The 22,663-nt window shown below is 38.0% G+C and overlaps 1 protein-coding gene across 1 annotated transcript in view; it reads left to right on the forward strand.

The window, feature by feature from the left end:
- The window catches only part of GLDC (glycine decarboxylase), a 38,498-nt gene extending 17,625 nt beyond the window's left edge, over positions 1 to 20,873 (forward strand). Inside the window, exons 7-25 of the mRNA XM_054284428.1 lie at positions 23 to 219; positions 1,372 to 1,468; positions 2,408 to 2,513; positions 3,574 to 3,713; positions 4,474 to 4,554; positions 5,103 to 5,200; positions 5,699 to 5,783; positions 5,878 to 5,919; positions 7,873 to 8,015; positions 8,849 to 8,924; positions 11,815 to 11,940; positions 12,900 to 13,049; positions 13,493 to 13,605; positions 14,353 to 14,494; positions 15,811 to 15,922; positions 17,199 to 17,294; positions 18,222 to 18,394; positions 19,035 to 19,115; positions 20,112 to 20,873. Of these exons, the coding sequence (XP_054140403.1) occupies positions 23 to 219; positions 1,372 to 1,468; positions 2,408 to 2,513; positions 3,574 to 3,713; positions 4,474 to 4,554; positions 5,103 to 5,200; positions 5,699 to 5,783; positions 5,878 to 5,919; positions 7,873 to 8,015; positions 8,849 to 8,924; positions 11,815 to 11,940; positions 12,900 to 13,049; positions 13,493 to 13,605; positions 14,353 to 14,494; positions 15,811 to 15,922; positions 17,199 to 17,294; positions 18,222 to 18,394; positions 19,035 to 19,115; positions 20,112 to 20,255 (2,202 nt within the window). The 3' untranslated portion in view covers positions 20,256 to 20,873. The remainder of the gene's footprint in view (positions 1 to 22; positions 220 to 1,371; positions 1,469 to 2,407; positions 2,514 to 3,573; positions 3,714 to 4,473; positions 4,555 to 5,102; positions 5,201 to 5,698; positions 5,784 to 5,877; positions 5,920 to 7,872; positions 8,016 to 8,848; positions 8,925 to 11,814; positions 11,941 to 12,899; positions 13,050 to 13,492; positions 13,606 to 14,352; positions 14,495 to 15,810; positions 15,923 to 17,198; positions 17,295 to 18,221; positions 18,395 to 19,034; positions 19,116 to 20,111) is intronic.
- Positions 20,874 to 22,663: the final 1,790 nt, after the last annotated feature.

Consider the following 22,663-nt stretch of genomic DNA (forward strand, 5'->3'; position numbering starts at 1 on the left):
CTTTGTGCGTTTCTGTTCTCAGACTCTCGCCTGCTGTGCTACTGACCTTCTGGCCCTCTGTATTCTGAAGCCTCCTGGAGAGTTTGGGGTAGATGTTGTCCTGGGTAACTCCCAGAGGTTTGGCGTCCCGCTGTGCTATGGGGGACCCCATGCAGCATTCTTTGCTGTGAAGGAAAATCTAGTGAGAATGATGCCAGGCAGAATGGTGGGTGTCACAAGGTAAGGGCTCCCTCGGCCATGAAGTGAAGATTGAAGCCATAGAGTCTTAGAATCCCTAAGGTTAGAAGAACCTTCAAGATCATCAAGTACAACTATCAACCTACCACAATGTTCACCACTAAACCATGTTCTCTAGTGTCATATCCACACATTTTTTGAACACTTCCAGGGATGGTGATGCTGTCACTTCCTGGGCAGCCTGTTCCAATGGTTTAGAACCCTTTATTTGAAAATCTTTTACCTGATATCCTGTCTAAAGTCTCCCCTCAGAGATCCTAGTAACAAATAAGAAACCATAAAAAACACCCTATGACCATCTTGTGCAGCCTTTGTGAACAACAGGTGACCATGGTGTTGTACTGAGCACCCTATTTGTTTGAAAACAGTCAGACTAAAAGTTCCCTTCAGTTTTGAGGAAGCAAGCTTCAAGAATTCCATTTGTGTGGAACTGTCTATAGTTCTTGTGGCATTGTGGGATGAAGAGATAACCAAAAGCAGAGTGGATTCATTGTGATGGCAGGAGGCTTTGCAAGCCAACTTACTCCACATATTCTGTATTGACTTTTTCGCTGTCATCCAATCTTATAAAACATAAATGGAAAGAAGTAGAAAATTCAGCAAACCTCCAAAATAATCTAGAAGGAACTTAATCTAGTTCAAATTATAGTTATGCAGAGAAACAGTGTGCAAAATCTGCTTCTAATAGTTGCTGATGGTGATGTACTGTGTATTTTGACAAGATGTCAAACTAGTAATAATTGAAATGCAAAGTAATTGTCACTAGGAACACTGCACATCTTTGTCACAGAGGCCTTCCAGAAGTACTCCAGTCACCAAAATAACTAAAACATTCACAGTTATCAATAAACTTAGGAATATTCAATTTATGTTATTTTTCAGTTCAAATAGCTGCAATAATCTCTATAATTTTAAGGCAAATACCAAATTTCCTGTAGTTAAACAGAAATCTAGAGGTGCTTTAGTCTTGCTTTGTTTGATATTGCAACTGTCCTGATGTATGCTTTGTTCTCTCTAGCACCCTTCTGTCTCTGAGGATAGATAATTAGTTTCAGGTTAGCATGTATAAAGTTCTGTGTCATAAATCACTGTAATTTTAAAGTAACAGAAGGAACATTTTCACTTGTGGCTTAGAGATGCAAGTGGGAAGGAAGTGTACCGGCTTGCTTTACAAACACGAGAGCAGCACATCAGGAGGGATAAAGCTACCAGCAACATCTGCACAGCACAGGTAACTTACACTTTATTTTCAGGGCTAGAAAGGAACAAGTTGAACAATGAGTTACCTATACTTTAGAGAGATTTTAGTAGAAAAATGAAGGACATAAAAATATTCTGGTCTCTGTTCATTTGTTTTGAATGATGGGGTCCGCTTGAAAAGAGAGTTTTACTATCTGTTTCCTTACTGCAGTCCTGAATTCTTGCAGTGTCATGAATCTGTCTGTCTTGTAGCATAAACACCACTGAGTAGTGGCATGTTTGTTATAAGCAAGACAGAACTTTTCATAACGTAGAAGAGAATTCCAATGGTCTTCTGCCAACTCAAGTCAGAAGAAATAAACTTTTAATTTATAAAACTAATTACTCAAATTGTCACAACTTATATTTTTTGTGTATGCAAGAATGTTGCATCATCAAAGTAATATCTTTACAGGAAAATACCATGATTAAGTAAGTATCAGAGTTCCAAGAGTATCCAAAATAGTTATTTTGAGCATACTTCCACAGACCTCCAGCCAGCCAGAGTCATAACTTTTTTTGCTCCTAGCATTGCCTTCTTCCTACTCTTATGTTGTGACAGATTTTGAGAAGAGATTATTATTGACACAAGTTTATATACTTACTATTAAGGAGATACTCTGTAGTTTTTTTTGTACTGATCCTTGACTTCAAGTCTTTAAAGATCTTTGTTGCAGTAGTTGAATTTAAGTACATGTTAATTGCTAAAACAATTACATTTCAAACAGCATTGAATTCATAATCAGTCCTTACAGTTTCATAAACGTATGTTGCCTTTCCCTCCTTTTATTTTGTAGGCAGGGGATGAGTAGCTATAACATCAGCTGAGGATGTGTGGTTTTCTCTGAGTGCTAAAGAAACTTTCCACTGAACTTACATGAAGTAGTCTTTGCTCACAATAACAATATCCTGAACTATATTTGGATCCTAGGCTCTTCTGGCTAACATGTCAGCCATGTTTGGGATATACCATGGGTCGGATGGACTAAGGCACATTGCAAGACGAGTACACAATGCTGCTCTAATCTTGGCTGAAGGTGCGCACTTAATGTTTACAGAAACTCTTCTAAAACCCTTACCCCTTAAAAACACATCTTAAATAAACTTAGAGGGCAGAGCAGGGGTGTCCATCTGATGTGTGCTCTCTCAACTTGAGAGGCACCATTTCAATACAAAATTCTCAGCTGATGGTTTTTGTGTAGTTCTGGTAATGACATCCAAGAATAAGATGTCTGTGTGATAAGAACTTGCAGTCATTGCTTCTGTTTTCTTGGGAAACTTAACAGAAGTCTGCAGAGTGAGTCCCTGGATGGTACTGTTGAACTGCTGTTTGCCAGCATCTACTTCTTTTGATGGACCATCCTAGCTTACTCACAGAAATCTGCACAGAGTATAAATAATATAGCAAAGGAAGGTAATAAATTATATTAAAGCAATAGAAACATTTCAGTTAAATTCGATGGAGTATCGTATCTGCTACAAACATTGAAATCCCAAAGCTTAATAGCTGAAGAAAAGCACAAAATCTGTAGCAGAACATAATGATTGCACCTGGACTATGTGGTCTGGTAGGGTTTTTTTTCTCTGATAATACTACCACGGCTGTCAAAAGGAGCTATACAAAACTGGAATATTTGGAACCAAGGGATTACTGTAAGAAACATCCATACTTTATTTGCCAGATAGCCAGAAGACCTGTTGCTACTGGAAAAAACCCTAAGACTCTAAACTTTGTTATGGCAAGTTCTGTGGCAATTCATATCCATTAATATCTTTCCAATCTTATTATTTTGTCCTTATTGCATTCATATACCAACTCTGCTGCTGTATATATGTCAGATTTGATGTATCAGAATTACCTTCCCTAGACTCAATCTGCATTATTACTTAGGTTTGAATCTGATTTAGTTGCATTTCATACACAGTAACATTTCAATAAAAAGATGGTGATTTTGCTGCTTTTTACACAAGGGCCATATTTTGCTTTATTATATAAAAGCATTTATTTATGAGATACATAGTATTGCTCTGTAACTGCCACCTTAGCAAACAAGACACTGTGCATATATAATAGAATTAACTTGCTGTTTTTTATAGGTCTCAGGCGAGCTGGTCACAAGCTACATCATGATCTGTTCTTTGACACCTTGACAATCACGTGTGGATGCTCAGTCAAAGAGGTTTTGGACAGGGCAGCTCTTAGAAAGATAAATTTTCGGATTTATAGTGATGGCAGGGTAAGCAACTTTCTAAACCTTTGACAAATTCAGAAATTTTGTAGTGTGACATTTTCTTCATTAAGTCTCTGATCATTATATTACAATCTGTGCTAAACAGAACAAAATTATTTAAGATCTTGTAATTTGCTCAGATATATCCATCAATTATAAAGATAATATAAAGAATGAACTTGTGATGCACTGAACTTCCAGAAATAATGATTGTGTTTACATTTTATGCCAATTAAGAGGATTATCTAATCTGTTCGTGTTAAATACGCCACTAAGGGGTAGAGTGGAGACACTCTAAAATTTAATGATGAAACACAAGGTGACATCCAGAATTCAGGTCCTGTGGCAGTGTTTGAAGGCAGACTGAAATCTAAACCACATCTTGGTTGGCACTAAAGACCTCTTCATAGAGTGTAGTATATTCTGTAAATTGGAATGGGGGAAGGGCTGTTACAGGAAAATGGGCAATTTTCTTATTAAGTAGAAAACACTTAGAAACACTAGAAAGGAGGTCATGAGTATCAAAGTTTCTGAGCCATCTGGCTTGGATGGTTTAGGAGGGTAAAGGAAGGAACTGGAAAATGTTATATAAATAAAATAAATTTATATATCATATATACCTATAAATATGTATGTTTACATATTGTTGGGTAGATTGCCTTTTTTTTCCCTCTTGTGTTTCTGGAAACATTTTCTTGACCAAAACAAATGTATTATGTCTCTAGAATTAACAGCTTTAACTAATTACTGGTGCTTTTATCCATAGCTTGGAGTATCACTTGATGAAACTGTAAATGAGAAAGATCTAGATGACATATTATGGATTTTTGGTTGCGAGTCTTCTTCTGTAAGTACATAATAGGTAATGTGGATCAAATTATCTGAATGTTTCCAGAGTTTAATGAAAACCAAAACTGGTCTTGTATAGTGGGTTTCTATATGATGACCATTTGGTAAATATTAAGAATTTCAGATCCTCTCTCGAATAAAGAGGTAGTGTTAAATAGAGGATTTATATGCCATTTTCTGGTGGCGGCGCTCAGTTCCTTCGGTCAGCTTGAACACCTTGCATTAAGGGTATTACTTCTTATGTGATGTAAGAAGTTAAGTGGGGTCAGGTATTTCTTTCCCCACTGGAATTTTTGTTGCATGTCATTAGCATTTAGCAGCAACACCTACAAGATAAGGACTACTGAGACATTAAAGCTACCCAGTTTTAATATATTGCTGTTGTCATGTTAGGTATATACAGATACATATGATATCAAAGGTGGGGTTTTTACCTTAAAAGCTGACTAAATCCTGAGGCAAACTGGTTCATAAGCTAGTTCTAATGGAAGTTGACTACAAAAAAAAATCCACTAAAATATTTGACTCAGTTTCTTTTTGTTGAAGGAGTTAATTGCTGAAGGTATGGGTGAGGAAACCAAAGGCATCTTTAGCACCCCATTTAAGAGAACTTCCAAATTCTTGACACACCAGGTTTTCAACAGGTTTGTGAATGTCTGATTGCTACTTTTAGGGAATCTGAATGTATGTTTGCTGTTTTTAGGGAATCTGAAATATCTCCTTTCTAAACCAGCAGTGGAGTCAGTTGAGGACAGTTTTGTACCTAGATTCCTACAGTAACTCATTACTCTAAAATAAGATATTTAGTAGCATTTTTAGCTATCCTCTCATTTTAAATGAGCAGAGCAATGCTCATGACCACTGAGGGAATGTGTCTTTCCATGAATCTGCTGCATTGTACAACCTACCATTTGAGGACATGGTATCCTTGTATTCCATATTTACTGATAGTGTTACTGAGATAATAATGAGCATTTTTAATCTGTGTTGCTATTAGCAAGCTTAAAGTGCCAGTTTGAAAAGAACTACTTGGTATATATTGATAACTTTCCTCAGTCTTACTTCTTTTTTGTGTTCTTTTCCTATGTAGCAGCTGGTACAGCTGATCTGCTTGCCTTAACATTGTGTTTTGTGTTCTCCAGCTATCACTCTGAGACAAATATTGTGCGGTACATGAAAAGATTAGAAAACAAAGATATTTCCCTTGTTCACAGCATGATTCCCTTGGTAGGTATTTACCAAAAAGAAAAGACAAAAAATTATGTACTTACATATGTGTTCATGTATTTCAATAAATACTGATGTGTGTTTGTATTTTTAGGGGTCCTGCACAATGAAGCTCAATAGTTCAGCTGAACTCACAGTAAGTTGCAATAATACTGTCTCACTTGATATCCACATGAGTAAACTATCTAGCCAGTGTCATTCCAGTGAAGTAAAGCCTGTTTTTGGTCTAATACCTCACCTGAGGAGGCAGTTTCAGGGGCAGCTGAAGTCTCCCTCTCCCTTTTCCACTGAGAAAACGTTCTGCACAAGTAGGACTGCAACAACAGAAGGAGAGTATGTGGTTTTGAAGACTCGGTTTTGAAAAAAATTATGAAAACAGTTTTTGGAATTAGGTATCACAGTCCTGTTCCCTCAAGCAATGTTGCATTACCTAAATTCTGTCTGCTTTACAGATCTTAAAATCAAATCCTCAGAAATATGGAAAGAGTCAGATGGGACAGACAATTCATGGTTCTTTTTCAGTTTGCAATTTCTTAGGATAATTCCCTTTTCCCCAGCTGAAGAGTCCCCAGATATCTTCATTTTTTTAGCTGATAGCACATGAAGCAGAGCTTTAGCCAGGCTATTTGATTACCAAATGACATTTTGACTTGGAATGTGCTTCCTTTGCTGTCTTCCTGCTGTCTTCTCACTTTCAGTAGTTTCCTTTGTCCCCTTTCTCTCACTGCTTTCTCTCTTTCCCTTCACTGTTTTATGTCTTGTATATTTCCTCTAAGTAACACTAATACTATTCTCGGCAACTTCTCTTTGTTTACCTTGTAGACACCACAGCTCTATGTAAGGGTAGGTGAAATTAAGAATTTTTAAGCATATTCTTAATGTTAGAAAATCTGAGAATTACAGTATCATTTATGTTAGAAAACACCCTTTAGATTAAGTCCAACTGTTGACCTGGCACTTCTAAGTCCATCACTAAACCTTCTTCCTGATCACCATATCTACATATCTCATAAACACTTTCAGGGGTGTTGACTTCAGCAGTTCTTTAGGGAGGCTGTTCAAATGCTTGTTAACCCCTTCTGTGAGTACATTTTTCTTTATATCCAGTCTTGTCTTACCAGGTACTACCTGGGAAGAGACCAACCCCCCCTGGCTACACTCTCAGGCAGTTGTAGGGCTGTAGATGTTGTGTCCAGGGTCCCAGGCGCATGTGCGCTGAGGCTCCTGCCCTTCTGTGGATGAGTTTTCCCAACCCTGGAGATAAGTTTCTTGCCCTCCATGCAAATTAATTATCATGCATAGTCAATGTTCTTCTAGGCCTTGCTGGAAATGGGTCAGAGGGCTTTGGAGGTCTTTGGTGATCTTGATTCCCCCCACTGGATCAACCTTTGGTGAACAGTCCATGCTCTTTTCTCAACCCCATTGCTGCACTTGGGGTGTGCTGTGTTGTGCTGAGTATATCCAGAAGCCAGAACAAGGACTGTTGTCCCAGGAAACTGCTCTGCCTCCAGCTACATGTGGCCCCCTTCTCCACCTGCATCCTATTCTTTCTTGCCCATTTACACAGTCTGCTCTTATCAACAATCCTTGTCTGGCTTCTCACCTATCTGTCCATCAGTGTTTGAGACATACACATTAGCCCCTTATCTTCTAGGCTTTTGCACTATCCCATGGCTTAAACATCAACATGGACATGGTGATCTGCTGAGAAGAGAAAAAAGAGCAAGAGAGAAAGGGGCTAATGTATTCTATAAGCTACTTCTAAGCTTTGGGGGTAATCTCTTTATAATACCGCAGAACTTTATGTGTAATCTGATTACAAAAATAAAAAGCTAAAAGATTAACATTAAATCAGTTAACATTAGACCTTACTGAACCTCACATGACTAACCTTAGCCTCATCCAATCCAGCCTGTCCAGATCCCTCTGTAGAGCCTTCCAAGCCTCCAGCAGATCAACATACTTGGTGTTTGATACTTAATTGACCACAAGGCAACTTCATTCCTTCACAGAGTTTAACAGAACAGAGTTGTCTGTAGAGTATTTTGTTACAGCATTCTTTATATATTTGTTTGGTTTGTTTTTATAGCCTATTACATGGAGAGAATTTGCCAACATCCACCCTTTTGTTCCTCTGGATCAAGCTCAAGGGTATCAGCAGCTTTTCGAGGATTTAGAGAAGGACCTATGTGAGATTACAGGCTATGACAAAATCTCCTTCCAGCCAAATAGGTAGGAACTTTTTTCCTGAATGTTTGCACCTTGAGACATGATACCAAAACCTTATCTCCTAAGAAGATGTGCAAGCCAAACATGGAAGAATTTTCCAAAATCAAATTTTTCATGAATGCTGGATTACTAAATTACTAAGTAGTCGTTTTTTTAAAAACTATGGTATCTTATTTTGTCTCATCTCTTCTGAAAGTTTAATGATTTGGTCTTTTTATTTCTTTTAATATTTCCTCCCATGAACTGAAAATAAAGATTTGGGATAGGAATAAGATGATTGACCTGCCAGGTGTTTAATTGTCGAAACTGGTAGGTAGTGCACTAGGTTTGACTGAAGAATGCCTGAGATCTCTGTGCTCACTAAAAGCAGCATTTAATGAGTACTGCTGCAGCCTGCTTGTTTTCTCTAGTAGTTTTGATACAAAATGAACAGCAAGAACTTACTCTACACTAAGTCTATTGCTGAAAGACCTTTTATGTTTCATGATATACACTTTGCTATGCATTTCAATATTAGTTTGCCTCACTGTAATCAAGCACAGAGTCCCCTGCTAGGTGCAGAAATGTGGACCCTCTCAGCCAGCAGAAGGATTTAACATTGTAGTATTAACTTATAAAATGGTATCACCTGTCATCTACTTTTTTCATTTACATCTAGCTGTTAATTTAAGCATGGCCATTTGTAATTTTGTCTTAGGAATGTGCCCTGTTTAATTTGCTGACACTTGCCTGAAGTCATGGGTAAGGGCTAGGGCAGGACAGGTTTGAAGTTCTGTCAGAGAGGTGGCACTTCCTGCTTTGTGTGCCGTGTAACAGTGTTTGTGTTCTTCTTGCAGTGGAGCCCAAGGAGAGTACGCAGGCTTGGCTGCAATCAAAGCTTATTTAAATGCCAAAGGAGAACGTCATAGAACCGTAAGTGTCAATGCTCATGTGGGGAAGAGGGTTCAGTGGGAAGTGGAGAGTTGATTCAGCAGCTGGGACTCACATAGAGAGAAACTAGATCGTGTATTGTCACTTCTGATAGGCTTTCAGTACTCTGTGCTTCCCACCAGGATCCTTGGTAACATCTTAAAAGTTTTTACAGACTTGAGAATGACCCAGGGAAGGGTGATTGTGCTGAGTCTGACTCGGTTTGACTTAACCTTCTTCACATGAATTGTGGAGGAGGCACTGTTCATAACACAGGGATCTCTTGGCAAATGGTGAACAGTGCTTTCACAGTGTCAAGGCTTTGTCTCTACGCCACTGCCCTGTCCTGACCCTGTCCTTTCCCAGCAAGGAGGCTGGGTGTCAGCAAGGTGCTGGGAGAGACACAGCCAGGACAGCTGACCCTGGCTGACCCAAGGGCTGCTGGTGCCATATAATGGCATGCTCAACAACAAAAGCTCAGGGGAAAGAGGGCAAAGCAGGAAAGGTCATGCTTATGTCATTTTAATTCCCAAGCAACATGCTGTGTGGTCAGCCATGGGAAGTTGGGAAGGCTGGAAGGAAGGAAGGAAATTGAGGTATATTTACAATTTCATCTGACACCCTCTCACTCTTGAAAGATGATGAACAGTTGACATATCATGTGTTAATTCTGGGATTATTTATTATATTATTTTCCATCCTCATTTCCTAGCTGGATTCTAGTTATTTGTCCAACCTTCTCAAAAAAGCCATTTTATAACTTTGGTTATCTTTAAAGTTTTTGTGTTCCTTTTACTTTTTTTTGCTTATTCCCTTTATAGTTTTTGATGCAGTTGCTTTCTTTCACACCAAAACGGTGAGATTGTTTAGTAGCAGTAAGTTCAAAGCTAAAGGATCACAGTTGTGGGTTGTTAAGATGCCTTTTCTTGTGTCATACTTTAGATCTGTCTGCCTCCAGTATACATGTACTGCTTGGAATGCTGCCCCACAGTACTGTGGGTCCTTTTCTGAACTCTGCAATCTGTTCTTTTAATGACCTGGGGGGTTTTGTATTAAAGGATATTTGGCATTTCACTGGGTGTCTCCATTAGAAACACAATTATGAGTAATTCTAAATGTTAGAGAACCAGCACAGATACTTATAATATTCTATTAGGATGACCTTTCCATACAGTGAACACTATTTTTCTTTTCTGTAACATGCTTTCATTAAATATTTATCCATATGTACCTTCCCACTTAAGCCACTGGAAGTTAGTTTAGGAACATTTTTTGGGACCACATAAAAAATCTCTTTGGAAGTCTGGGATTACTTAGGTCTTCTTTTTTTACACACCCATACAGCTGGCTTTAAAGAGAAGGGAAAAAGTCCTTAGTGCAATAGAATACATATCCTTTGAACCTGATTTTTTCCTTGGCTTTGGGACTCACTTATCTTCACAAAATGGAAGCATCACTGTCCTGGCCTCCTGGGAGCTGTAGCCTCTGTGTGAGGAAACCATCTAAAACTGAATATAAGTGTTGTCTTCTTCTCTCTCTGTTTCTTTGTTGCATCCAGATCACATCAAACTTACTAGGAGGCAACCACTCTTTACAGTTACAAACTTTGTTTTGTGAGTATTTTTTACTCAGTGGGAAGTGGAATTAGGTTAAAATTTTATTCCTTGGAGAATTGTCTTCTGATTGTCTATGTGTCATCTGTCATTCCTTTTTTTCTGTGCAAGACCCTTAGGCTTCTCTGAGTGTCTGTGGGTACTTCTGTGGTCTGAAAATACCCGGAGGGGAACTGCACCGGAGAGCCTGGGGGCTGCTTGCACTTTACTCACACTTTACAGATTTCAGATGTTACAGGAAAACCATGGTACTCTTGGGAAAGAGTAAAGAGGAATAAGAAAATAAGGAAGCCTGCGAAATGCTGCAGTGCTTTTTTCTCCTAGGCTGGAGAAAGCAGCAGCTCAAGGTTCCCTTAGTTGGCCGCGCTCGGAATTGGTGCCCTCTGGTGGGAAAAAAGGATGGGCACGGAACTGGCAGCTCGCATCCCTGCTTTTCTGTGCCATCAATGATGTCTGTACCCAGCAGGCCTCGGTGCCATCTGGAGGCACCTTACATTTCAGCTATGCAGATAAATGGCTACAGATGCAGCACAGCTCTTCCTGGCGCTGGGATCCCTGTGTTTCTGGGCTTTGGAAGTATTCACATGTGTCTCAGCATCACTGTGGAGGATAGAGTTCCATGAGCCATCATGCAGTTTCTGTAGAAGAAAATGATTTTTGGCTTTTTGGTTTTCTTTTTTGTTTTGTTTTGGGGTTTTTTTTTTTGTTCATTTGCTAGTTTTTTGTTGGTTGGTTGGTTGAGTGTTCTTAGGGTTTTTTGTGTGTGTGTTTTTTATTTGGTTGCTTGGTTCGTTTGGTTTTGGTTTTTCTCATCTATAGCCAAAATATTTTGGTCTAAATTTTTGTTTTGAATAGAATACAGAAGAAAATGCTTTGGAAGTCAGAAGAAGTTGCAGTGGAAATTTGGAATTAGGCAGTTTTTCCTTTCAAGTAATTGTACATATGGAGACTAATAACTGTAAAAAAAATAGTGTTTTAAAAAGGTGGGGTGAGGCAAAAAAAAATTAAATATAAGTATCTGAAATAATATTCTGGAATTGCTTCCCTAAATATGATTATGCAGCAAATGAAACTTTGGTAATGAGTGTTAAATGCTGATACCTGAATGGATTTTCCTTAAAAATTTAGTTGCATTGTTCTGCAAAAGAGGCACTTTGCTGGTACCATCAGGATTTCTTTTCAAAACTTTGATAATGAATTGTAGCTGTGTGTGGATCATAAAACATTAAGATTTTTTAAACTAGTTATACTTTAGGCTCTTTTTTTCTTTCCCTTCCAAGGTTTGCCTTATTCCTAAATCTGCTCATGGTACTAATCCAGCAAGTGCACAAATGGCAGGGATGAAGATTCAGCCCATTGAAGTGGATAAAAATGGGAGCATTGATATTTCTCATTTAAAAGCAATGGTGAGTATTTAATTATCTTTGATTTTCAAGGAACACTTCTTCTCTGAAGGTAATAGTGTTGGCAGCTGAATCACATTTTTCTACAAGAAAAAATAAAGCAATAATACTAAATATGTGCTTTGAAAGGATTAAGTAATTTTTTTTTCCTCACTCAGACACTAACTATGTGACAATTGTAAGATTCCTTTTAATTTGAGGATCTTTAGTGCAGGATTTTCTCAAAGAGTCTTTGTACACAGTAGACTCTTTTATAGCAGACCCTTTTGGTCCACAGCTAGTACTGGAAATGAACAAGCCACGTTCATGAATGTGAAGCATTTGAAACTGCATTTCAGCCTTCTTTCAGCAAAGTTCAAGTCCATCTCTACTGGAGAAATTGTTGCTAGGCAACTACTTTTTTTCTCTTTTTTAAGCATATTGACTGCAGGTGAATCTTGCAATGCAAGGGATTAGCAGGACACATTTCCACATTTGGACAAACTCTTATGGCAGTCATAGAATTCTACTGCTCAAAATAGGGGGAATGGTCATTATTTCACATTAACTTGAAGGCCAAATTTTCATTGGGTTGTCTGAAGGTCCCAGAAGAGAGTGTTTTACACATATATATGTATATGTATGTACACAAATATATGTGTATGTATGTATTTGTGTATGTATATGTACGTATGTATATGTGTGTATATATGTGTGTGTGTGTGTATGTATGGACCTTTCAGTACCTGCCTTTTCCCCTGATTTAAAATTCTGATTTATTCAGAAATCACTCTTTTTCACTGGGCGTGGCTGAAGAAGGGAGCCCAGTATCCTTTGCTGACTATAAGTAACTTTGACTATCTGCTGATAGGCCTGCTTCCCACCTGTAAAACACTCTGACTTTACTTGTATTTTTTTTATAAAAACTTGAGAAGCCTTCGGAGCCTCAGTGACCTTTTCTTCTCTCCCCTTCCTGCCGCCAGGTGGACAAGCACAAGGAGAACTTGGCAGCCATCATGATCACGTACCCTTCCACCAATGGTGTGTTTGAGGAGGAGATTGGAGACGTGTGTGACCTCATCCACAAACATGGAGGCCAAGTTTACTTAGATGGAGCAAATATGAATGCTCAGGTACAAAAACTGGGCAGATTTTTTACTAACGGGAATCCTTGGAATAAAAATAGCACAGCAGTACTCAGTTCAGACTGTAACCCAGCTTCCGTGCAAGATGCCACAGTGTTTGGGGGAGGATGTGAGATTTCCGAGATCAGTAATTAAAATTAGATGGTGAAATTCTCTTTTACTTGATTTTCCCCTGAAATGTGTCGTAAGATTTATGAGTAGTTCACTGAAATTTGCTTAGTCTGCCTACCCTTTATCAAAGACGTTCTTTACAGATGTAATTAAGAATTCCTAAAACAAAATATTATTTGCATCAAGTTCTTGTTTATGATGCATCATGATAAAGAAAAACATAAAAACATACACCATCTTTTTCAGCCTGTTGTCCTTGCATTCCGAAATAGGTCCTAAATGGCATATGAAGAATGTTTTGAAACATATTCCCTTTACAGGTTGGTCTGTGTCGTCCTGGAGATTATGGCTCTGATGTCTCTCACTTAAATCTCCACAAAACCTTTTGCATTCCCCATGGAGGAGGAGGGCCTGGAATGGGACCAATTGGAGTGTGGGTATCTCTATATTAGCCTTTCCTTAAAAAAAAAAAACAAAACAATATATATACATATATTGCAAATTGCAAATATATATATATTTGCACACCCTAGTGAATCTTGGATGGGTGTTCACTTCAGTACAGAGCCATGGCTGGGAGAGGTGTGATGTTGGTTGCAAGCATCTGTCCTTCTTCTCCAGCACAGTCATGTGCTCAGTGGTGGAGTGTTCACCTATATCCCCAAACCCTGGCTCCCATGTTGCCTTCTGGTGTGCATGGTAAGCCTCACTCAGCAATGTGTTTCCTGAGTAAGAAATGGAGTTTGAGGGCTGATAATACTGCATGTAGTCCAGAACACAGAACTGCTACACAAGCTGTGTGAATCTATCCTATGGAGCATTCTTATTTCCTTAAAGGAAGATAATCTTACTTGTTTAAAAAGTAATTTTTATTTTGATAGCTCCATTAATATCTTGTTATAAGTTGAAAAACTGAGTTCCATCCTCCACTGGCACCAGCTGTGTTAATAAGTTTTCTTTTGAAGAAGGCAGAGATCAGACTTCCTAGAGGACTGTTACTGAAAGTAAGGTGAAGAGAAACTACTGCTGAAACTGTCCAGATATGGTAACATAGGAACCAAATGTTCCTATGTTTCAAATGTTTCCTATGTTTCAAATGTTCCAAATGTTCCAAAGCCAAATGTTTCTTCCTAAAACAAAAACATTGATTTTATCTCTAAAATCAATGTTTTTGTTTTAGGAAGAAACATTTGGCTCCCTACTTGCCTACCCACCCTGTGATCAAAATACAGACGGATAAGGATGCATGTCCTTTGGGTACTGTCAGTGCTGCACCTTGGGGTTCCAGTGCTATATTGCCAATTTCCTGGGTGTATATCAAGGTATGTAAACTTTTATAAGGAGTATCAGCTGAGGTTCTCTTTCTCTTTCAAGTTCAGTGACCACTGGAACCACATGAACAGGTTTAAGAGCAGCTCATTTTGTTTGATATTATTTGTACAGACTGAAATGCAGCAAAATGAAGCGATGACAATCCACTCACAGGTTATTTACATCCATCGAGCCTACTTGATTTATAGTAGGACAATGTTGCCACAAGAACGGACATCAGGACAACGGTTGTATCTAACTCTTATACCTTCTGTTTGTAATAGGTCTTGAGATAAGAGGACAACGGGCAGAAAACTACAGTCAGGCTTCCACTTTCTGACGCTGAAGTTTTCATGTTTAAATTACTGTTCTGCCAAGAGTATTTTTAATTGTATGGTTCAGTATTGTTATACTTAACATCTACAGAGCATTGAATTTTACAATATCCTGAATTCCAGAGGATTTGAAAACTGAACTTAGTTTTGGTTTTACATGTGAATCAACTTGATCATGATCTATGTAATTTGTTAATCCCTTGTAATTTAGTGATAAGCCAGCAAATATTTGGCTACATGTATGGCAATATTTAGCCAACAGAGATGATTATAGATTCAAATTCTAATTGATAGAAGGGTGTGCTGGGACTCTTGAGCTACATTTAATGCTTACAGTGACAGAGTTGGAGAAGAATGAACCTAGGGGCAGTGTCATTCAGAGTACTTTGTTGTCAGTATGATACTCTAACCATGGAAACTTCCTCTGCTGGGGAAACCAGCTCTCCTGGAATTCCAAATGAGCAAATGTGAACTGGTACCATTTTCATTTACAGCTGTGGGTAAAAATTACTTGTGACTCTAAGCTGGTTCCCATTAGAGAATATTTAATCCATTCATTAGAAATTTTTAAGAGGAGCTCTTTCCTCACCGTGCAAAATGCCATCTAGTTACATTGTCCCACTTAAACTTCCCTGGACAGTCTGGCTGTGGGATGGAGACAGGCAGCCTGTGCCTTTTGACATTATTTGTGTTCTCACTTTTTTCTATTCAGTTCAGAGCTTCTCAGTTGGAGCAAAGGTCTGGGTCATTCACTTGTGAACGTGAAGCTACATCTCTTAAACAGTAGACACTCTCATAAACTACATTCACCAAAGGTGGCCTCAATCAATATCCAGTGCTTCTCTGTGAGTGTTGTGTGGAAAAGTGTAACAGCAGAGTGACTGCCAGAACTGGCCAGGTGCATTGAGGTGCTGCGCTCTGTCATGCAGGAGCATACTTTGCTTGTTTTGGACCTATTTTAGATCTGTTTCTTCATGTTATTTTTCTTTCAGACAATGGGAGCAAGGGGTCTGAAGCATGCTTCTGAGATTGCTATACTAAATGCAAATTACATGGCAAAAAGGCTAGAGAAGCACTACAAAATCCTTTTCAGAGGAGCAAAAGGCAAGTGTATATATTTTTTTCTTCTACTAGGCTTTTTTTTCTGCCTCATGTAGAAGTTGGCTTGCAACACAGTTTTTTGGTTTTTGTTTGGTTTTTTTTTTTTTTAATACTATGTGACTGCTGATTTCAAAATTCTCTTGTTCACAAGAAGAGAAATAACCGGCCACACCTCACTGGATGTATTGCAACGAAACTGAGATACATTGAAGTAGAAGAAAAGTAATATCTGTTTGTAATTAGAAAAAGATGATGCCAAAAGATAAAGTATTAGATCGTTCTCCTTGAAATTTAGTAACAGATTGATGAACATTAGAAAAAGGAAAAGCAACCAAGCTGAGACTTCCAAATCTCCATAACCAATGATGCAATAATTTAAGAACTGAAAGTAATTTTTGGACCTGTACTTCTCCTTGCACACTTCCTCTGAAAAAATCCCACCATGTTTCCCTCATTTCTGCTCCTTGTTCACTTTTGTGAGATGAGATAGAATTCCTTTGGCAATGCATGATATTTCATCTACATTCTGGTTGCCTGTTTTGGCTCTCCAGTCTTGTAACAGGACAGAAGTAATGAAGAAGAGATTAAAACATTATTGTGGGAGTAGTGTAACAATCAGAGAACTTATTTGGCTTGTCTAAGCTGAACAGCGTCGAAGAACATTTGAGTACAATATATGTGTTCTCTAAAATATATATCTTAAATTTAATGACATACACCTTGGTAAAACCTGCAAGTTGTACTTTAATAGAAGTGAATAAAAATTGCAAATTTTCAGGGATTTAACAATGTAATGGAAGGTTCTCCAGAATCATGAATATAAATACAGACAACTTTTGTCTTTAGCCTCTCTAAAACAGAAGATTTGAGTTTTGCTCTGGCATTAAATAAAACTGATTATCGTGATTAATTTAAAATAGTCTAAAACCCAAATGGTGTTGGGCCATTGACAAATCTAATAATTTTTTCAGAGAACTTGCAAATTGTAGGAGCTACTTTGACCACTCATTCCTAGTTCTGATCTTGGAAATGAGGCCTCTTCTTAATATGATGTGGGACTCAAAGAATCAGTCAAAAACTGAGTTGTATATCTCTTACCTGATAATTTCTCAGATTTGAGGTTTTGCCCAAGTGGATATTTTTGAGTTTGTCTTTTTGCCATGATCTCCACAAAACCAATCAGAATAGACAGCCTGGTAAATTGCATTGTTCTCCTGTTAAGTAAGACTAGTGTTCTCACTAGTCTTACTTAATAGGAGATGTCATTTTTTATTTATAGGTTATGTAGCCCATGAATTTATTTTGGATACAAGACCTTTCAAAAAAACAGCAAACATTGAAGCCGTAGATCTTGCTAAAAGGCTTCAGGATTATGGTAAGTCAAATGTCTATTAAAATAGCAGTATGAGTGAAAATTTTCCAAATATCTTCTAAAGGGAGACACAAACATTTGAGTTCTGTGCTTATGGATGGTGAATCTGTCACAGTTATTTCAGGCTTCTTCATTTTCTTTATGGGGCTTGGAGAGATATTTGCATATACTAAATTGTAGTAGGTACTTCTGACTCTGCTGCTACTTCACACTTTTGTAAACTGTCCCATCAAATTACTGATTACATGACTCTCAACTCTTTGGAGCAAGTGGGTCGGAGCCAAAAGCTTAATAAGACTCCAACAAAGCAAAACAAAACAGAATAGGAAGGAAAAAAAACCCTTTTAAAGTAGGATAATGGGATTTGAACAGTTCCATCTTGATATAGTTTATGCAGTTTTGTACACATGCTCTGAAGGATCTGATTGTGGATGCTTTTTGGCTGCCAGACAAGAGGATCCATTGAATTACTTGATCCTGTAGAACTGTGCTTCTAATGCATATGCATGAAAGCTGTTAAAACCCTAACCAGTAATACCTCTTCAGTAAAATAACCCAAAGCCTAATTGTGATATGAAAAAACCCACCCTTCCTGCTCTTTGTAAGTGAGCCTTAAATACTGTGCACCACTTTAAACAGACTTTTCAGCAGGTATAGAGGTGAGTTAGATAAGTATATTAAAGTTCCTTTTTAATAAAGTAAATCTGTGTGTAGCTGTATTGTAAAACAGACGTGTTACCCTTCAGTGCTGAAAATTAAGATACTTGAAAAGTTTATCTTGCCTCTGAAGTACAGAGCCAACACTACCAATGAATTCAATCTCTATAGATTTTTGTAGAGAAAGAACTGAATTTGTGAATCTGCTGATAGCTAATGCATGTATTATCTCATACCCTGTTATCTGTGACTGATTTCTGCTATTGTCACCAGGTTTTCATGCTCCAACCATGTCCTGGCCAGTGGCAGGGACACTTATGATTGAACCTACAGAGTCTGAAGACAAAGCAGAGCTGGACAGATTTTGTGATGCCATGATCAGTATTCGGCAGGAAATTGCTGAAATAGAGGAAGGCAGGATGGACCCCCAAATTAACCCACTAAAGGTAAGATGGCATGTCGAGCAAGGTGAGAGCATCAGTCCCCTTGAGTCTGCAGATGCCCATTCCTGGTCTTTCAGTACTCTCAAAAGTAATGGGGCACAACAGTGAGCACAAGACATTCTTGAGAAACCTTTAACTTTTTCAAAATTTGAATTTTGACTTTTTCAAGTGAGAAGTCTTGCTGACAGAGCAGAGAAAGTTATTTCCACAAGCACTTAATTTATATTTTAAGGCCATCTCAAAGTAACAAAGGAGAGACGCTTATTTCACTGGCTGAAGATGGAAAATGGAATGACCTTAACATTAATAATAAAATAAAGACTGAATTATTTTAGCAATGCAGCACAGAACCAGTATCAGCTTAAGTTCTGTTCAACTCTTTTAATGCTATACTGACTTTTAAGTTTAGTGAAAAGCCAAAAGTATATTCAATCCTTGGGTAGCATCTTTAGGCAAACTGAAAAAAAATCCAAATACTGACTTGCCTCCTTTTTTAAATCTGCCTTGTTCCTCCCCAGATAAACAGTGTTCTCTAGACAGTAATTATTTATATGTGGTAATGGAAACTTGAAGAAGGCTTCACACTGATCTGTTCAGCAGAAATCAGTAATTTCTTGTTCTCAACATGTCTTGTTTCTTGTAGATGTCACCACATACTCTGAACTGTGTCACTTCTTCCAAGTGGGATCGTCCCTACTCCAGAGAAGTGGCAGCATTCCCACTGGTGAGTAAATAATGGGAACTTTCTGGTGTGGTAATACATAAATATGCTTTGTGCTCTGTAGTTTCTTAGTCAGTTGGAGATGAAGTAATGTGGTAAGAATGAAAACTTCAGAGCCATTATATTGTTTCTCAGTTTTTAAGTGTGTGAGCTCTCTTTACCACAGTTTCATTAGTTTAGGTTTTAAAGACAAGGAAAGAAGTGCTCAAAAAAAAAAAAAAAAGTCTCTACACATTGGTGCAGACCTGGATTTCTAAATCCTAGCATTTCAACACTGAGTATTCATTCCTATCAGAAACAACCTGTTTAGTTCTGACAAACTGCACCAAGGGCTCCCAAAACAGAGTCCCACATGCTGACATTCAAAACTTTGCTCAAAAGAACTTGCATAAGGTGTGACTAGGTTCCCCAAGGTCAGCATGGGGAAAGTGACACCAATGTGGACCTGCTACAATAAAGGTCAGATTGGAGCTGGAGTCTGATATCAAACTTCTTAATTGCTTTCACAGTCATAGCAGCTAAATGTACGTGCGATCAACCTTTCTGCTTGGAAACTTAATTGCAAGTATTTTAGTGATATGTACTGTTTCAAAGAGTAAGAATTCAACTACACCACCATTCCACTTTCCTTTAAGTATGATACTCTAACTAGACTGAACAGCACAGCAGTGTCCTCTGCTTTTCCTTCATTCATATGTGAAAGCCAGTTGTTCAAAGGATAATAAAGTTTTCTTTCATCTTGTGAAAACTGCTTCTTCGCAAGCATGTGTTAGAGGACACGACCAGACTTTTTTAAAATCTGAGCATTCTTTTAACCGTCACTTCTATTACACATGCTTGTTAACTTTCAGGCTCTGAAAACAGACTTGAAGGATGACTTCACCCAAAAAATCCACTTTCACAGCACTTGTAATTCTTCAAGCTCCTAGTGTCTGTTATAATTTTGTAGCTTTATCTGGTGGAAAAATTAAGATGGTTGGGTTCTTTTATCTCTCTTAGCCATTTGTGAAGCCTGAAAGCAAGTTTTGGCCCACAATTGCTCGCATTGATGACATATATGGAGATCAACATCTGGTTTGTACCTGCCCACCGATGGAAGCCTATGAATCTCCATTTTCTGAACAGAAGAGAGCATCTTCCTAAGATTGCTTCCAGCTGCCTGCATTTTTGACTCCATCAGAATGGCCCTTTCCTGATTTCCTGGGGATATTTATATTGTGTATATTTTGAATAGTGACCATGTTTGTTTATTGAGCACTGGTCAGTTAAAATGTAAATACAATCAGTATGTTAGGTGTAAACAAAATGTGATTGTTCCACAGCAGTTGATGGTGGAAGTTGCCTTGATTTATCATTTTGTCTGTTTCCTGCTAAAGTTTTAACAATTAACACCCAGCTTGCAAGGTGGCATGGGAGATACAGTTAAAAAAGTAGAAAAGATGCAGATGCATAAGGCAATGCTAATAAATATCAACTGCAGGATTAATTGTTTACATTTTGTAAAAAAATGACGAAGTAGATTTTTAAATTTACTTCACATATTACCAATAACTAGCATTGCTAGTATTAATATTTCATACTGATTTTTTTACCTATCAGTGTTAGTAGTCTAATAAAATTGGTCAGAATTTTAATTGTTGTCATGTTTTGGATTTAAACTTTTCAGCTGCATTTGTCCAAAAGACAGTATGAAATGATGAAACTTAAGCTCTGATTTCTGACAATTTCCACAGCAGCAATAAATTTACACAAAGGAAAATACTGTCAGAGATTAATATTTAAATAAATCTCTGATTTTTTTTTAATGAGAGCCAAAATTATCCATTTTACCAAGCAGTAACAAACTTAATCTTGCTCAGCATCACATCATTTTTCTCTTAGTAGCTCCAACTAATTCTCTCTTATTCTGGATAAGGTATAAAAGACCATGAAGGCATGAAAGACTGTGAATTAGTATTACTTGAATCTTGGGTAAAAAAGTGTTCTCCTTCCACAGTTTCTCAAGTGACTCTCTGGTGCTTTTTTATACAGAGCCCTCAGTTTGCCCTACTTTATCTACAGCTTGTGTAAAAACTGATTCACAGCTTAAGCTCCAAGAGATTAAGGAGACCAGAGCCCTCCTTCAACACAGAGTGCCACATTAAATCACTCAGTAACCAAACCTTACACCTTAAACAGGAGCCTTTTCCAGCATGTTCCAGATCAAATTTACATAAAACTAATCCTCTCACTAGTTACACCGTCAGATCTCTGTGCTATGAGCACATTTGAAAGGAACCTGCCCAGGTCTATGCAGAGCTGTCTGATGCACATGAGCACCCCTGAAAGGACCCAACTCATTCAGCCACTCAAAGCACAATTTTGGTGAATTAGGAAACAGGCACTCAGCAACACTGGGACCACAGAAAATGACCATACAGTTCTGCACCTTACAACCACCCACTACTCAACCACTTGTTGAAGATGAGAAGAACTACATGCACACTCAGCCTGGGAACTCTGGAGGGACACAAATGAGTGACACAATTTATAGCAATATTTTATGTCCTGTAAATTTTGTGTCTTTTACAGTAAAAGTTTTGGGACTGCAACTTTTTCATTACATACCTTATGACTTCATGGGGGGCTTTACACAAAGAGACTACAGATGATAGGAGACAGGAATGGCTTTCACTGAAGGAAAGTCAGGCCAGATACCAGTGTTTATGTGAAAAGCTGCACCTACATGCTAAATCACCTTAATACATAGTGAAGAAAATCAGATTTTTTTTTACTCCAGAATTCATTAACTATTGGAAACGTTATCTTTCAGTAGCTATTGATATACTACTAAGGATGCAAAATATCATGAAAAGCCACTGCAAATTTATAATGTGAGGAAAGGACAGTCTTTCTCTATTGCCAGTCTACTTCCCCAGTCTTGACAAGCTGCTTTAATGTTTGCTTAGAGCGGTTTCATGTTTGATTATGTCACTGAAAAAATACATTAAAAATTGGTTTACAAATTTTTGTATAAAGCAGGTAACTTCCCACTGTTGATCTCAAACTGACAAAATTTAGCTTGTGAATTAATTAGTAAAATCTATCCAGTGGAAAACAAAGCATTAAAATATTTTACAGTACTCAAGTTGGAGGCCACAAGTCTTATGAGCTACTGCTCATGAGATGCAGTGGCTGTTACAAAGGTGAAATCACATCGTTCTCTCCATAAATTCTGAGCTACCTGTAGCACTGTGGGCCACAGGCTGTCACTGCAACCTCAGTGCCTACAGAAGGAATCTGAGTCATGCACCTGAACGACCACTGTGCAGGAATCCCACAGCTCCCAGCTGTGGGATATGGACTGAGAACTGCTACAGGCTGTGAGCGAGTTCATGGGTATCAATGTCACCACTGGATCTTGGTTTGGAGTTCAGCCTTTTTAAAAATTGTTTTCATTGAGAAATCAGTCAAGGAATATAAAGCCTCACACCTGTAAAATACGGCCACCTAAGGAAAGCATTTAGTAATCTGAAAAATAAATTCTGTAAAAATCTCATGACTTAATTAAG

This window comes from Melozone crissalis, unplaced genomic scaffold (assembly GCF_028551555.1).
Source record: "Melozone crissalis strain CALT ecotype California unplaced genomic scaffold, PUWL_Pcris_2 ptg000005l_1, whole genome shotgun sequence".
Taxonomy (NCBI): Eukaryota; Metazoa; Chordata; class Aves; order Passeriformes; family Passerellidae; genus Melozone; species Melozone crissalis.